At 39.6% G+C, this 18,602-nt stretch overlaps 1 protein-coding gene across 1 annotated transcript in view; it reads left to right on the top strand.

Annotated features, from left to right (window-relative positions):
- LOC124605779 (chymotrypsinogen 2-like) overlaps positions 1 to 18,602 on the top strand; it is a 424,134-nt gene that overhangs the window by 307,303 nt on the left and 98,229 nt on the right. Inside the window, exon 3 of the mRNA XM_047137664.1 lies at positions 9,866 to 10,033. Coding sequence (XP_046993620.1) covers positions 9,866 to 10,033 — 168 coding nt within the window. The remainder of the gene's footprint in view (positions 1 to 9,865; positions 10,034 to 18,602) is intronic.

Genomic DNA, 18,602 nt, shown 5'->3' with positions numbered 1-18,602 from the left:
CTTGCGGGTATCAATGATCTTTCAATTGTAACATTACCAGATGCAAAGTTATTTTTTGTCTTGAGATGACACAAACATTCCAATAAATAGAAAATAAGGTATACTCTTATAAAGATCGGTTAATGAAATTTTCATGGACATTAATAAATGGTTCCTAGACAATTCTTTGTCACTAAACTTTGAAAAAACACACCACCTACAGTTTCGAACTTGTACGATGTTTCCCACCAGAATATGACTGAAATATGACGACAAACAGATAGAAAAAATAGGTGGTGTGAAAATCTTGGTATTACAGCTTGATAATAAATTGACCTGAGAGGAGCACATCACAGAGCTGCCGACGCGCCTAAACAGATCCCTGTTTGCAATGTGAACGTTTTTAGATATAGATGACCCAAAAATCAAGAAAAGCTAGCATACTACGCTTAATCTATCCCGTAACGTCATATGTGATTATTTTTTGGCCTAACGTATCAAGCCAAGAAGATTTTCCGGGGGCAAGAAGGTGCAATAACAATTATTTTTAATATGAACTAAAGAACATACAGCAGCGGTCTATTTAGGGAACTAGGGATTCTAACTATTCCATAAATGAAATTTGCCGTTAAAATATATCTATTTTTTTAAAAATAAATCAACATCTCAGTTCATGGAGTCAGTACGAGATATAAGAATAATCTTCCCAAAAGTCACTTACTTTAGTCCAGAAAGGTGTTCACTGTTCGGTAATACATTTTCAATAGCTTGCCCGCATCCATAAAATCTTTAACCACTAATAGTGTTCAGTTTAACAAATGCTTAAAGGATTTCCTGATTGACAACTATTCCATTGACGAATTTTTATTATAACGAACTGAGTTGTGTGTTTCTAATTGAACCGTGTCACATTGTCGATTACTCTAAGTTATGATCGAGCCGTCATTCGGCTGTTATCAAAGACATGAACTGTGCTGTTCGTATAAATAATCGCTGGACAGAGTAAGAGGAGGAGGACAGTCTCAGAGTAAGGTAAAGCCATTGAAGTAAACCAAAAAAGACGGGCGTCATCATTACGACACAAACTTGAAGCCGAAATGCGCCATCTTACATATCCCAAAACATTACGTTCGCCATATTTATACTTCCACGTTTGAGAGCGGTGATACTTCCTGTTATGTCACCCTGACGGGCCCGTGCCATGTTTGGACCGTTGGGGCTATCTATTCAGAACAGCTTTTGGTGCTTTGATTGTGTGGAGACGTTGTTCTTTCGTAAAGAATGACAGCTTCCTCGTTTACAGGGGTAATCTGAAGCTTAAGGAAATCACATTTCATTCGTAAGTGTAGCCGTTCAAGCAATATTTTCTGTTGCGTACGTGAATTACCGTTGCGCTCATTGCTTTTATTCTGTCATGTGTTTTTCATTGCCTTCCAAACCGCAAATGCTCCGACACCGAAGCCACACTGCATCAACGTTAACGACCCGGCACAACTCACTACTACGTGACCTTGCTGATTGTTGGTGCATCATCTCATGCCCTAAATCCGGTTTGCCAATAATTAGTCATTGTTCACATTTCCTCCCTCTGTAAAAAAGATTCTGGCTAGATCAGCCTCAGACTGCGATCATGTGGCTTTGGCCTGAGAGTACCTGCCCGCTGCTCGGCGTGTGAGTAGCAGTCTATCCGTTTCACAGTATAATTGTTCCTTCATGAAGTGTTTTATAAGTAATCCACCGTATTTCAACAGGAACAATGATGTACATAATTACAGTACCAGAAGGAAAAAAATGGAATTCACAGAGTCACATTAAGGTCGTCTGTAGCACAAACAGGGGTTCACAAGGCTGCAACCAAATGTTTAGATCACTTACCGAGTGATATAAAACACCCGACAGACAGCAAAGTAAATTTTGAAACTAAACTGAAGACGTTTCTCTTTGACAACTCCTTCTATTACGCAAAAGACTATCTATTATTGTAATGTGTAAATGCTGATGGCTAGAAATTACTAACATATGCCTGTCTTTAATTAAAAAAAAACTAATAAATTATCAGCACTGAAGTGTATATACGTATACAGGGTGTCCCATTTATCTTGACAACCCTAAATAACTCCTTGTCCAGATGCAAATTACAACATGTTTCGAGCAAATGTTCTTTAGCCGTCAGGGGGACATCAATCCGGATGATTGCCTTCGTTGTAGCTTTGTTTTTTACGAAGATATGAACAGTGGTATGACTTTTTTAAATAACACCTTGTATTTTTTATTCGGTAATTCATTTTCTCTCTAAAGACCTATTCGAAAATGTATCACAGTGTACCATTGTCTGAAACACAACGTTATTAATTATATAACACAATATTGACCTTGACGCTTCCAGCACTTGGATCAGGTACTCGGGCTAATGGAGCACATTCACGTGCTGACGTTGACAGAGGACAAATGTAAACATAAGTAGAATGCACACCCGTCATCCGTCAACCATCGTCAGTTGAAGAGTTGTGTGAACAGAATGTTCACCAACGACGAGAAAGTAGAAATGCTACTCATGTACGAGGGGAATCTAAGTTAGCAGCACAGCAATTGCAATACTGTTTTCTTATGCAAGGTTAAATTTAGTACAGTAGTTTAGTCCTTTTAAATACTGTTGTGTAGAGTAGGCATACATTAAAGGCTGTCCTTCCTACAAACTGCATCGACATATCGTTTCTTTTACTGTTGTTGTCGTTGAAGGTAGGCGAAATGCTACGCAGGCAGCGGAACTGCACAGAGAGCGATGTCCTGACAAGAACCCACCTTCCCGACGGATGTTTTTTCGTCTTGTTGCAACGCTTCGGAAAACGGGAAGTTTCTACCGACGACAAAGCAATCGTTGTAGCATCTCGTACAGACGAAGCTGCCGAAGTTATTGTTCTCGCTTCCGTTGCCACGAATTCACATATGAGCACGCGACAGCTTGAACACGATACTGGCATTCCTAAAACCAGCGTACATCGTATTCTTACACGTCAACGGTTCCATCCTTACCATGTACACCTACATCAAGAATTACATGGGAATGACTTCCAGAATCGTGTACAGTTCTGTCAGTGGACACAGTAGCAAATCCTCGCCACCCCAACTTCTTCTACAATGTTCTGTTTACATGTGAATGTTCCTTCTCAAACAACGGACAGGTAAATACAAGGAACCTGCATTATTGGTCCAGTGACAACCCATGATGGCTTAGACAGGTGGAACATCAGCGTCAATAGAGAATTAACGTCTGGTGTGGGATGCTTGGTACTACAATTACTGACCCTTATTTCATCAATGATCAATGGTAGTCTAAACGGCACAGTGTATGCCAACTTCCTCAGACGAATTCTTCCTCCTCTTCTGGATGAACTGCCGCTAAGAACGAGAATGCTTATGTGATATCAACACGATGAATGTCCAGCACATAATACCTTGCGAGCACGTCGTGTTCTGAGCCAAAGGTATCCTGCCAGTTGGATTGGTCGAGGAGGAACAGTTACTTGGCCTGCTAGGTCTCCTGATTTAAATCCTCTGGACTTTTTTCTTTGGGGATGCTTTAAAGACGTTGTCTATCGTGATATTCCAACAACTCCAGAGGACATGCAGGAGCGTATCGTGCTAGTTTGTTATTGTCTTCAGCAGGCAACACTGGAAGCAGTAAATAATTATTTCATTCAACGAATGAACCAGTGTATCGGTGTTCAGGTTCACCACTTTGAGCACCTTTGAATGTTCTACTCCTGGGCAATGGTAGAGGAGAGTCAAAGTCAATTTTGTATTATGTTTTTACTTGGTTTTCATATTTTTCTAACAACTCCAGCAAGTGGACGAGTTTGTGATCGCGGGCTCAAAGTCAGTGTTGTGTTATGTAATTAATAAGGATGTGTTTCAGTGAATGGTACACTTGATATATTTTTGAACAGGTCTTTCAAGGGAAAATGAATTACCGAATAAAAAATACAGGGTGCAGTTTAAAAAAATCATACCACTGTTCATATCTACGTAAAAAACAAAGCTACAACGAAGGCAATCATGCTGATTGATGTCTCCCTGACGGCTAAAGAACATTTGCTTGAAACATTTTGTAAGTTGCATCCGGAAAAACAGTTATTTAGGGTGGTCAAGATAAATGGGACACCTTATATAGGGATATTTAAAAAAAAAATTCTTTTTTTATCCTGTAGTATAAAATGACTCGTTCACAGCATTACCATTTATAGTACAAATGATATCGGAAATTGTAACAAATTAGCTACTGGTATATCACAAACCACGGTATGGACTCTGAAGACCTCAAAATGAAATTCAAAGTTAAAATGAAGCTGATGATCAAAATTGACGTACATTCGAGTTGTAATATGTTGGTTTATTCGTGAGAAACTAACTGAGTTGCTGGAGAGAAATATTCTGGGAAAAAAAGCAGATGATTTATTGGAAAGGTAGGCATATAAGTTACACTGGTTAGGCTATCATTACTAAAAGAAATTATCAACATACAAGTTATAGCAGAATATCCATTTTACGGGTTCAAAGCGTTTGTGACTATCTCCTTAATCACATTCGCGGTATTGCGTAATGCTGGAACATGTTTTAAAAAATAATTTCTTTTTTTATACTGTAAACTGCATTTATTGATCATATAATGAATAACGTATCAGAGCTTAAATTTCAGAGTGAGAAGATGTGTAAACTACAATAAACTAATGCGGAGACAATCTAATAAAAGAAGAACTCTATTCATCATGGAGGTACATTTATATAGGGCTTGTTTTTTTATATATATATTTCAGCAATCGTTCACTTCGCTGATGTCCTCAAGATACGATAGCATATCTTGCTTCTTTCATTGTTGCACACCTTCATGGGCTAGCAAAGAAGGAGTAGGTTTTGCAAATCCGTACATTAAAAATGTTGTATATACGAACTGAAAGCTAAAAAATCAAGAACAAGAAGCAGTACCATTAAGCAAACAAGCATTGGTTTCAGAGTTCCAGATTCATTCGTTATCGAAACAAATACAGTAAATGTGAAATTAATTGGATTATGAAAGCATGCTTTTCACATCACTTCCTTCTCTTCCTGGTTATTCGAAATATATCTGCAAGAAAACAAATTACATTAACGACGCCAAATATGTGGTATTATTAGAGAAAGTACGCATTTAAGAACAGAAGAACGTTGGAAATTGCATTCCTAACGCTATGTTATTCGTGTAGGCACTATAATTTTTAGTATTTAAAACAGTTGTTGCTTGCACTCTACACAAAGAATGAACAAGAAGCAATCGAACCAGTAGTCTGCTCACGTTTTGGTCTGTTTAACATGGCGGTAGGCCTCACCGACTCTGGTTTCAAAACCTCTTACAATGTAAATCTATAGTGGCATCTCCGTTCTTTTTTACCTCAATGGGTTCGTATACACAATCACTGGACAGAGTAAGAGGAGGACAATCACAGAGTGACGTATAGCGCAGTATAACATATACAGTTGCGATACTTGTGCTCATTTTTGTTACACTCTGCGACAACAGCGCTCCAAGCGGCCAGGAAGATATACTTCTGAATATGACATCGTATGAGTGCGAATAGTATCGATTATATTCGGTTGTAGCACAGTTTTTTACAATGGGGAGCATATGTCATGCCATAAAAATCGGCAATAACTAAACCATGACACCTCATTTGTCTTTCTCTATTTGCCTAAGGACGACGGGATGTAAACCGGTACATTACATGACAATTTCTTTACGACACTCTTGTAAACGACGGATATTTATTGAAAAATGTCGTTTTCTTTTAACAATATCCACGAATATTTCCTCACTATGAATCTACTGGGAAAAAGAAGTCCAATCTAATATAACCTAAAGACTAAAACAATAACTAGCGGATAATAATTACCTCTTCTTGTCCAAACTGTTGAACAATGCACTTCTCAAGAAATAATATTACATCAGGACTAAGTGCCTACCCAAAAATGGTTTTGACATTGATAAAACCAAACGTTAACAAGAACGAACTCTTGTAGAATTCATCCGATTCACTACATTTATTACCCTCCGACTTTCGAGTTCTCAGCATATCTAAAGATATTTATCGCTGGAAAACAAGTTGGGTCTGGCAGCGTATTAGGTCATTTTTCAGACCTTTCGCAATTGCAGTTCGGAGATAAAGTACATTTATTTGAAAAACACAACAACAAAAACTTTAAATAAAAGATTTACGTTAAAAATGTCCGCATGTTTGGCCTGATATCAACAGTCTTTCACTGATAGGCCAAGAATATTTTTAAAATGTATTTAACCTAAATGATATTTTAACATTATAGCTTTGAAAGTTAACTTACAGTGTTAGCTGCAAATATTTCGAGTTAACTACTATAGAGCGACAAATGTAGTTGCGTCATGTGCCTTACTTTGCTGATACTATACTGTTACAATGCATCAAGCTTTAATGTATGTGCCTGTGTGCGTGTGTGTGTGTTCTTTTGTGAGCGCCCATGTCTATATACGTCTTTTTCATTCCGAACTGTAATTCATAGAGCTGTGTAAAACTTATCGAACATCGAACATATGCAAATATATGTTTCTCTTCTGAGAAAAATTTAACAACTGTTGCAATTATTGTATGATCAGTGATGACGAAATACCATATCTTTACGTTTTACAGATATACGTAAGTAATACAGTGACAGAACTGGTCACAGAACTGCAGATTTTATTCACCTGAACATGTTGCAATGAGCAGTTTTGAATTTACCAAATACATCAGTTTTAATGATGGATCATTTTCGAAATTTTCGGTTATTTACTTACTTGTATTACCTCTCTCATTCGTTAAGTACTACAGACAAATAACAGGTGATTATTAGTATGACTTCGTCCTCTACAGCTGCACAGCACGTCTTCAACTATTTCGAAGGGAGTAAAACAGGACTGTAGCTTTCCATGATCTTTTATGTCGCTGTAAAGTTATGTGATAGCTGTAGCGTAATCGTTAGTTGTTGATGGACCATAAGGAAAAGCTATTTTTGTGTTTCCTCCGTTTGTTTTACATAATAATTCTATCTCTCAATTGTTTATAAAGCCTAAGTCAGGTGTGTACTAATTCCATTGCTTACTATACCTTGTGCTCATGTCAATGTCGTAGCTACATCAAACGCTAACTTACTGCCTATCATCCAGTTATGCACTTGAACCCATCCGAAAGCTATATACTAGTTGAGAAATTGCTATCTGTTGATTGAAACATAAGAACCATTTATTAGAAGTGGAAACCAACAGACAAAAGACTGTTATTAATGGACAGCAGTCATAACATGAAGACAATGTATCCAACAAAAGAAAACAGAAATTATAAGAGAATAATAAAAATATTAATAGAAACCTGACGTTCTCACTGTATGTCCGCATATTTACGTCAAATTTCCCGAAGATATGAGGGCACCTTTACATCTTATAACATAAGAAGAGCTTTTTTCTACTATCAATAAGCTGTGCTGTAGATTACCACATACTATTGAAAGCATTTTTGACTTCTACACAAATTCTGGAATCTATGGAGTGTTTGTAGTGAATTTCTAATTCAGTATACAGGTCAAACTGGATATAACCCCGATGTTCAGCTTAACGAATGCCTTCGTCTACAACACACGTAATAGGGTATTTAGTACTGACCAACATCAAAGACACAAGACACGAGTTTGAAGATATAAACAGTAACAAAAAATACTGCAAAAGGTAAAGAAATTCCTGAAGGGAATAGGGGCTTATATGACAAGCTTGAGACTTTCATACACAAAATGCAGATTGGACAATAGTTCTTAACAAAAATAAATCAAACTCAGTCAACTATTTTAAGGAGCTATAAGAAAATTGTAAAAAATAGATCTGTATCTCACCCCTACATGCAATTTTAATAGAAATGTTGTTTATAATTAGATTAAAATACGTGATGCACTAAAGAAAGCCTGCCAAAAACCTACAGAATCATGTCACAGATAGTCATCAGAGTGTAATATTGTATTATAAATTCAGGCAATTAATTTTCTACTTCTGTAAGGGACTATATTACGTTAAACTAAGATTTTCATCAAATTCAGTACCATTGATATATTACGTTACACTAAGATTTTCATCAAATTCAGTACCATTGATATATCTCTCGACAATGTCCAGAATTTTCTTATTCACTGCTACATCTTTGTTTAGGGCAACTTGCAAAAATTGTGATTCTCAAACGAGTAGTGTCGAATATATGTGAGACATTATGCAAAAATAATTACAATGTTAAATACAAGGGAGAGATAAGCGTACATTTAAAGCCTCTATGAAGGGGGAGAGCTGTCTGATGATTTGATAGAGATAGGAACGGGGGTCCATAGAGAAGATACAGGAGATATAGTATTACAGTCAGAGTTAATAGAGATTTCGAAGACTTGCGATCAAATAATACAGATTGATAAAATCATTGAGGAAACTGGACAATAAACTACTGTTCACGTTGGTTTACAGAATCTATGAGGCTGAAGACATACCATCTGGGTTTCAGAAGAATATTGTCCACACCATTTCCAAGATAGCAAGGGCAAATAAGTGCAAGAAATGTCGCATCGAAGTTTCTGACAAGAAAAATGTACAGGAGATCTGAATGGGATAAATAACTAACTGAGCGCAGAATATGAATTAAGAGTAAAGAAAAATGAAAGTAATGACGTGTAGCAAAAATGAGACCAATGAAAAATGTGCCATCAAAATAACGAACCACGTAGTAGACGGAGTGATGGAACTCTGCTACTTCGGCAGCAAAGCAACAATTGATGGGCGAAACAAGAACGACATGAAAAGCAGACTAGCACGTAAAAGACCGCAGAGTGTCCAAAAGTAGAGCACTTGTGTCAAACATCGGCCTTTTTCACGAAGAAATTTCTGAGAATGTACTTTTGGATCACAGCATCATTACTAAATCGAGGATTGTGGGAAAACGGGAAAAGAAGAAAATAAGAGGGTTTGAAATGTGGTGGCATAGAAGGATGTTGAAAATTAGGTGGACAGATAAGGAATGAGGAGGTTCACCACAGAATCTGTGAAGAAAGAAACAAACGGAAAACACTGACACGAAGAAGGGACAGTATTTACACAGTATTGTACATGTTTTAAACGTCAGGCCATGCTGCTGTACTAGGCAAGAGGAAGAAGGGGCGTAGGAAGACACAGAACGAGGTAGCAGTGGGAAGTGAAGGCGAAACAGGCACAAGAGCCTAAACGTTGAAGTGCAGAAGAAGAAGGAGGAGAGGTCACCAGATGGGGTTGTAGGGAGTAAAAACTACAGGAGAAGACAGAGATAGGAATATGTCCAACAAATAATTAAACACTTAGGGGTGCAAGTCATACAAGGAGATGAGAAGGTTGACACAGGAGAGCACACTGACAGCCATTGACAGAACGATTGACCTGCTGCACAGTAATCCATTTAACCGCCGTTACGATATGAAATGGCGAATGAGCGCACCTGTCATCTACAGTTCTTTGAACAGTACAGTCTTACTGTAAACATTGTACTTACGCATTCCCGTTGCTCCCTTGAAAAGCCCAGATACTGCACGACATGATCATTGGAGTGTTCCCTGCGTCAGAACTGTGTTTTCCACGGTGTGCGCGAGGACACTCGAAGATCCAGTACAGATTCTGAGGTTGCCGTGCAGTGAAGACTGTACCTTATGTCCACATGTCAGGAGCGCCGATTCGTCTGCTGTACACATACTATTAGTTCCCTACAAATCAGTGTTCACTACAACTGTTTCGTGCGCTTTACGTGTTTACTTCCTTTGCAGTGCCTTGACCATTACTGTTTCGTGTGTGCAGAAACGTACCCGACATGCGGGCCTGGGGTCTGCTGTTGCTGCTGCTACTGCTGCTGCTGCGATCTGCGGCGACAGCGCCGGACGTCTCGGACAACGAGGCGGAGAGCTACAGCCTGGGCGCCGTCAGAGGGGGCTGTGACTGCATGGAGTACTGGAACTGCGTCATGAGGTACGTCGCAAACACACTCACGTGCCGGCTGCAGGCGGTGTGGATCCTTCTGGTTCCACTGAAACAAAATCTCCCTCAATCATTTTGTCCGCTAGGAATGGATCAAATCCTTCTCCACCTATACTATTGCTGTGGACTTGGAATTGTCCATAGCTGCTCACCAGCTGAATTCAACTAATGATGAAAATGTATTATCTCTTTTCGGGTGACACAGTCTCTCTTCCACGCCATGCCAGACCTCAGAGCAGTTCCGCTTCTGATGCCAAAACATTATCCACCAACAATCTTGGATGCATCCTTGCAGAGGGGCTAGATCCGACTTGAAATGACCATCCTAACCCCATGCACGAAACCAAAGAATCTAACACTGATAGGGCACCCAGGTTAGCTGAACACTACAACCACGCCAACTTGATGCTTAACGGCAGTAGCCTATCTTCACACCCATATAAGAATCTCCCTCCCCTCTTTCCATTAAGCATATCGTAGGTATCTGAGGAGTATCTGTGGAGAGTCCAGAATAACATATGCTTCATGAACAGAGACAACAACCTTTCAGTGGTTGCAGTGGGAACGGTCAGAACCAGAGTGCACAATTTTAGTCAGTCAGATTACAGACAGGCAGTCTTGAAAAAAATTATTACATTTATGTCTTCATGTACATGCCAACTAACTGTCCAACAGAAGGTACATCGGACCAACTTCAATTATTTCTCTACCGTTCCATTCTCGAACAGCGTGCGAGAAAAACGAAAACTTAAATTTTCCGTGCGAGCTCTGACTTATCTTGTTTTATTCTCATGATCATTTCTCACTATGCATCTGAGCGCCAACAAAACATTTCCGAATTCGGAGGAGGAAGTTGTTGATGAAAATTTCGTGAGAAGGTCGTGCGGCAACGAGAGACACCTTTGTTTTCATTATTGACACCCCCATTCACGTAGCACATCCGTGACACTCTCTCTCCTATTTCGCAATAATACAAAACCAGCTCCCATGCCCGCATCTCGTGGTCGTGCGGTAGCGTTCTCGCTTTCCACGCCCGGGTTCCCGGGTTCGATTCCCGGCGGGGTCAGGGATTTTCTCTGCCTCGTGATGGCTGGGTGTTGTGTGCTGTCCTTAGGTTAGTTAGGTTTAAGTAGTTCTAAGTTCTAGGGGACTTATGACCACGGCAGTTGAGTCCCATAGTGCTCAGAGCCATTTGAACCATTTGAACCAGCTCCCATGCTCTGAACTTTTCGATGTCATCCGTCAATCCCATTTGATGCAGATTCTACATCACGCACCAGCACGGAGAAGCGTGGTGTAGGCAGTCTCCTTAATCGACGTGTTGCATTTCGTAAGTGTTCTACCAATAAACCGCAGTTTTTTGTTATGTGGAAACTGTGACGTAGTAGACGTTCTGTGCCTCTCTAAACACCAATATTGGGGTTTATAGACTAGCATCGTTTTTGTGCAGAATTAGCGTGGAAATAGGAGGAATTGCGACATAAGTATAACTTCGAAACAAACAGTTTTTGTGTAGGTTAGAAACTAGAGTAATGTGCTGGGGAACTGTTACTGCAGAATACTTCTTTTGTAACTGCAACAGTCTTCATGTCCCCTGTGTGAAACTGTCAAGATAATTTGAGAAATCTGCGTGCATTATTGAGCTACCACTCCCTGTCAAACAAGAACAACTAACCAGTAGTTAACGGAGATTTAAGTGTAGATTTTTTTAAAGATTCTGGTAGAAGAAATGAACTGCAATCATCATTTGTCTGTTCCCGTCTGATATCAATAATGAATATTCCATCTCACCAGCAGCAAGACAGCAAGCCCCTGGTTGAGAACACTTGTATACACAGTGCTCAAGCTGAAGCGTTTAGTGTATATACAATTGTTACTGGTCTATATGACCCATGACGCACAATAAATGCAAATTTAAACAACGTGGCATCTTACAGCTCTGAGGCATGTTCACACACAAAGCAGTGAGTTTTATTGAGAGCAGGACGCAAATTTTTAAGAATCAGTTGCAAGAGGAATACGGGATGAGTTATTGATAGAAAGAGATGTTGTTGTCAAATTCGCTGTATTCTATATTGAGTTTTTGTCGAAATTTGAAAGTTGCCTTCCTAAAACGTTATCCAGAAAGTCCAGTGGACGACTAATAGCAAATTTATTAGGAAAAAAGGAAAAGGGGAATTTACATGACGGTCAGAACAAGTCAAGACCCGACGTTACATGCATTCTACAGAAAATCTTTTAAGTAAAGATCGCTAAAATTCCAGAAATCTGTACGTCATGACAGATATTAGTAATAAAAGTAACAAGATTAAATTACGTGAGATATTGTGAAACGAGGACAGGACAATCAATCAGTGTACAAAATACCTCAACAATTAAACTAATTGTCAATGTTGAGATTGCTAATTCATAAACTGCGGCTATTTTTAACAATCGCTTTCTGAATGGAGCACGTAATATAGGGTTCACAGAAGCAAGAGAATATACATACCATAAAACTTCAAGGAACAATAAGTAGTAGTAGCAACAGCCCATATTGAAATTAATACAGTTAAAAAAAGTTCTAAGAAACGGGGGTCATGTGGTGTGGATGGAATCAAACAGAAATCTGAAAAGTTGTTCTACCTTAATAAGTGATGTCCTTAGTGATATATCTAATGCACCAAAGGTAGTTTTTCTAGACAAACCTTCTAAAAGAAAAATGAAGTTTTACGTAACTATCGCCCAGTTTCCTCGCTCACGTCTTCTTCCAAAACACTGGAAAAAGTGATGTATTCAGAGAAGTCTCACGTTTAAGTAAATACAACTTACTTGCCACGTCGCAGTTTGAATTGTAGAAGATTGCCCCAAATAATCCTTCCACCTCCAAGTCAGTATTTCACCTTCTACTGTAACTCGTGGATTCTCTCCATCGACTCTGCAAATAGCAAAGCATTTATTTTAAGAAAAACCACAATAACTAGATGTTCTTGAGACACCTAACTAACCACAACTGTCCATTTCATCTAAATAAAACAATAACATACTTTGCAGTAGCATTAGCCAAACCCTAATCTGGAATTCTACCTGCTAACTTTTAACACGAAAACGCGCAACATGTGGAAAGTATTTAAACCTCTGAGCGTCGAAACCTTGGGGCTAAATCTATGCAAGTTTTATCTCTTCCGACTAAACCTATGCAAGTGTTGCATGTATCTCCGCCCCACCTCTGAGCGTCGAAACCTTGGGGCTAAATCCATGCAAGTTTTATCTCTCCCGACGAAACCTATGCAAGTGTTGCATATATCTCCGCCCCTTCCAAGTTTCATTAGTCCCTCCAAATCCTTGAGCGCCATGTGCTGCACTCGCCCTCATCCACCAATCCGAATGCGGTTTTTTTGTTTAGTTTTTGGGTCATCAGTCTTCTGATTGGTTTGATGCGGCCCGCCACGAATTCCTCTCCTGTGCTAATCTTTTCATCTCAGAGTAGCACTTGCAACCTACGTCCTCTATTATTTGCTGGATGTAATCCAATCTCTGTCTTCCTCTACAGTTTTTACCTTCTACAGCTGCCTCTAGTACCATGGAAGTCATTTCCTCATGTCTTAACTGATGTCCTATTATCCTGTCCCTTCTCCTTATCATTGTTTTCCACGTATTCCTTTCCTGTCCCATTCTGCACAGAACCTGCTCATTCCTTAAGTTATCAGTCCACCTAATTTTCAACATCTCAAATGCTTCGATTCTGTTCCTGTTTTACCAAAGTCCATCTTTCACTACCATACAATCCTGTAGTCCAGACGTACATTCTCACGAATTTCTTCCTCAAAGTAAGGCAGATATTTGATATTAGTAGACTTCTCTTGGCCAGGAATGTCCTTTTTCCATTGCTAGTCTGTTTTTGATGTCTTCCTTGCTCCGTCCGTCACTCTTTATTTTACTACGTAGGTAGCGGATTCCTTAACTTCATCTACTTCGTGCCCGCCCCCGGTAGCTGAGTGGACAGTGCGACAGAATGTCAATCTTTTCGATTCCCGGCCGGTTCGGAGATTTTCTCCACTAAGGGACTGGGAGTTGTATTGTCCTACTTAATCATTATTTCATACCCATCGACGCGAAAGTCGCCGAAGTGGCGTCAAATCGAAAGACTTGCAGCCGGTGAACGGTCTAACCGACGGTAGCCCTAGTCACACGACGTTTACATTTATCTACTTTGTGACCATCGATCCTGATCTTCAGTTTCTCGCTGTTCTCATTTCTACTACTTCTCATTATCTTCGTCTTTCTTCGATTTACTCTCAATCCATCCTCTGTACTCATTAGACTGTTCATTCCATTCAGGAAACCATGTAATTCTTCTTCACATTCACTCAAGACAGAAATGTCATCAGCGAATCGTATCATTGATATCCTTTCACCTTGAATTCTAGTTCCACTCCTGAACCTTTCTTTTATTTCAATCATTGCTTCCTCGATGGACAGATTGAACAGTAGGGGGCGAAAGGCTACATCCTTGTCTTATACCCTTTCTAATACGAGCGTTTCGTTCTTGGTCGTCCACTCTTATTATTCCTTCTTGGCTATTGGACATATCGTATATGACCCGTCTCTCCCTATAGCTTACCGTTATTTTTCTCAGAATTTCGAACATCTTGCACCATTTTACATTGTCGAACGCTTTTTCCAGGTCGACAGAGCCTATGAAGGTGTCTTTTCTTTAGTCTTACTCCATTATTAACCGCATCGTCAGAATTGCCTTTCTCGTGCCTTTACCTTTCCTGAAGCCAAACCGTAATCTAGCGCATCCTCAGTTTTCTTTTCCATTCTTCCGTATATTATTCTTGTCAGCAACTTGGATGCATGAGCTGTTAAACTGATTGTGCGATAATTATCGCACTTGTCAGCTCTTGCCGTCTTCCGAATTATGTGGATCATTTTTTTTCCAAATGTCAGATGGTATGGCGCCAGAGTCATACATTCTACACACCAACGTGAATAGTCGTTTTGTTGCCAATTTCCCCAACGATTCTATAAATTCTGATAGAATGTTATCTATCCCTTCTGCCTTATTTGATTTTAAGTACTAGAAAGCTCTTTTAAATTCTGATTCTAATACCGGGTCCACCGTCTCTTCTAAATCGACCCCTGTTTCTTCTTCTATCACATCAGACAAGTCTTCCCTCTCACAGAGGCTTTCAATGTATTCTTTCCACCTATCCGCTCTCTCATCTGCATTTAACAGTGGAATTCCCGTTGCACTCTTAATGTTATCACCCTTGGTTTTAATGTCACCGAAGGTTGTTTTGACTTTCCTGAATGCTGAGTCTGTTCTTCGGACAATCATTTCTTTTTCGATGTCTTCACATTTTTCCTGCAGCCATTTCGTCTTAGCTTCCCTGCACGTCCTATTTATTTCATTCCTCAGTAATTTGTATTTCTTTATTTCTGAATATCCCGGAACATTTTTGTTCTTCCTCCTTTCATCGATGAGTTGAAGTATTTCTCCTGTTACCCACGGTTTCTTCGCAGTTACCTTCTCTGTACCCATGTTTTCCTTCCCGACTTCTATGGTGGCTCTTTTTAGAGATGTCCATTCCTCTACAACTGTACTGCCTATTGAGCTACTCCTTTTTCTGCAAATATAGCCTTAGAGAACTTCAATCGTATCTCGTCACAGTACTTCCGTATCCCACTTCTTTGCGTATGTCTTAAACTTCGGCCTACTCTTCATCACTACTGTCTTGTGATCTGAGTCTATATCTGCTCCTGGGTACGCCTTACAATCCAGTATCTGATTTTGGAATCTCTGTCTGATCATGATGTAATCTAACTGAAATCTTCCCGTATTACCCTGTCTTTTCCAAGTATACCTACTCCTCATGTGATTCCTGAACAGAGTATTCGGTATTACTAGCTGAAGTTTATTACAGAACTCAATTAATCTTTCTCCTTTCTCATTCCTTGCCCCAAGCCGATATTCTTCTGTAACCTTTTCTTCTACTCCTTCGCCTACAACTGCATTCCAGTCCCCCATTTCTATTAAATTTTCATCTCCCTTTACGTACTGTATCGCCCTTTCAATAGCATCACAAACTTTCTCTATCTCTTCATCTTCAGCTTGCGACGTCGACATGTATACCTGAACTATCGTTGTGTTGGTTTGCTGCCGATTCTGATAGGAAGAACCCTGTCACTGAACCGTTCACAGTAACACACTCTCTGCTTTATCTTCCTATTCTTAGTGAATCCTACTCCCGTTATACCATTTTCTGCTGCTGTTGATATTACCCTATACTCATCTGACCCGAAATCTTTGTCTTCTTTCCACTTCACTTCAATGACCCTACTATATCTAGATTGAGCCTTTGCATTTCCCTTTTCAGATTTTCTAGTTTCCCCACTTCGTTCAGGCTTTGACATTCCAAGCCCCGACTCGTAGAATGTTATTATTTCGTTGATTATTCAATCTTTTTCTCATGGTAATCACCCCATTGGCAGTCCCCTCCCGGAGGGGGAACTATTCCGGAATATTTTGCTAAAGGATAGATCATGATGACACTTCTTCAATTACAGGCCTCATGTCCTGTGGATACTCGTTACGTCTCTTTAATTCAGTGGTTTCCATTGCCTTCCTCATGCCGTTGATCTTTGTTGATTCTTCCACCTTCAGGGGCATTTTCCCATCCCTCGGACAAGAGACTGTCCTGAACCACTGTCTGCTCCTCCGCCCTCTTTGACAAGGCCGTTGACAGAATAAGGGAGACCTCTTATCCTGACTATTAATCAAAATTTAAACAGCGGCGGGATTCGAACCCCGGACCGAAGACATTTTAATAATGAATCAAAGACGCTACCCGAAGGCCACTGTTCTACATGATGAAATTCGAACATCTCCAGCACCAGGAATGTCTTTAGCAGTCCGATAGACTCCGCGAAATGGAATCCCAGCAATTTATTTTATCCCCTGTCCTTGCGAATCCTGGTCTCTCTCATCACGACCCACCTTCGTTAGAACTCCACATACCCCATCTCCTTTTCCTAGTTAACTTCAACAGGCATCCCTTCCCAGATGATGAAATCGTTCCTGATATCTACCCATCCATTTAATTTGTAAGCTACCCTCCTTTTTCAAAGAAGGCACCAAACTCCCTTTGTCCGCGTAACTGAAATTCTGCCTGCATTCCTGTTTTAGACTATCGCATATTCCTTCTCATACTACTTCGTGTCCAGTCTCGTTTTGATACAAATCCCTCACATGTGAAATGTTATCCGCAGTGCACGGGACCATCGTACGTACAGATGGTAAAGACTACACACATCAAGCTCAGATCATCGCTTTAATTCTATAAATGCATATTTTATGTGCTTCACTTGTACTAATTAAACACTAGAAATGGCGAACATGATCGCTCCTAGCCCGATACACTATAAAAGTGAGGAGATGTAAGTAAGACATAAGTAAAGAACGCTCGAAATAAAAGCTGACATATTTGTGAATTGCACGTAGTTACCTCAGATGTTTAACTTCCATCTCGAAGCGGAACTGAAGAAAACAGAAGAGAATTTCGATAACAAAGGATTAAGAAAAGTAGATGGTAACGCTAAAATTTACAAATGAGATGGGTTTTCGTACAGAAATTATGGCGAATTTAGAGGATGTTATGGGTCATTTAACACATAATCGGACTGACGTAAAACGGCAATAGTAGTAACCAGAAAACAAAAGCCCGGTAAATATACGTGTAGAAGATACGGCGATAAACTCGGAGGATTTCTTGTACAAAAAGATGTTCAAAGCAGGAAAAATATTAACCACAGTCTGGGTTAATGGAAAGGAGTATTCCTGAAGTAAAGACATTTACTGATGACGAACATTAGCGTAGAACGAACAAAGAAGTATCTGAAACAGTACATACAGTATGCAGAAATTTGCAAAGTAAAACATTGGAAAATGAGAAAGGAGAAGCCCAAATGCTCAGAATGTGATACTACCACAATAAATTGATATTTGGAAGCTAGATGTTATACATTACTCTAGTCTTCTACAAAATGTAACAGAAGTAAATAAAACTTAATGATACTTATGCTACACATGGTTCAAATGGCTCTAAGCACTATGCGACTTAACTTCTGAGGTCATCAGTCTCCTAGAACTTAGAACTAATTAAACCTAACTAACCTAAGGACATCACACACATCCATGCTCGAGGCAGGATTCGAACCTGCGACCGTAGCGGTCGCTCGGCTCCAGACTGTAGCGCCTAGAACCGCACGGCCACTCCGGCCGACCTGCTACACATGCATGGCTGATTAATCTATTAGGTAATATAGAAATTAATGGCAGAGATTATTCAATTCCTAAACTTCCGAGGATGATAGAGAGGCAGAAAAATATCTAATTGAAACGCATCACCCGAAGACTAGTCCGAATTGTTTCACAAGACTAGACAGGTTAAACCTTCTTCCGCTTTAAAAGATTAAAATGTGAGAAACAGAGAAATGAGTGACCTTTGAAAGTTAAAGGCATGTTTATCCTGCACGTTCTTTGCTATTGATAGTAACAAGTTACAGCAATGGGACA

Source organism: Schistocerca americana, chromosome 3, assembly GCF_021461395.2.
Source record: "Schistocerca americana isolate TAMUIC-IGC-003095 chromosome 3, iqSchAmer2.1, whole genome shotgun sequence".
NCBI classification, from domain to species: Eukaryota; Metazoa; Arthropoda; class Insecta; order Orthoptera; family Acrididae; genus Schistocerca; species Schistocerca americana.
Note: the sequence above shows the minus strand (reverse complement) of the source record. Positions and strands in the feature narration are given on the sequence as shown.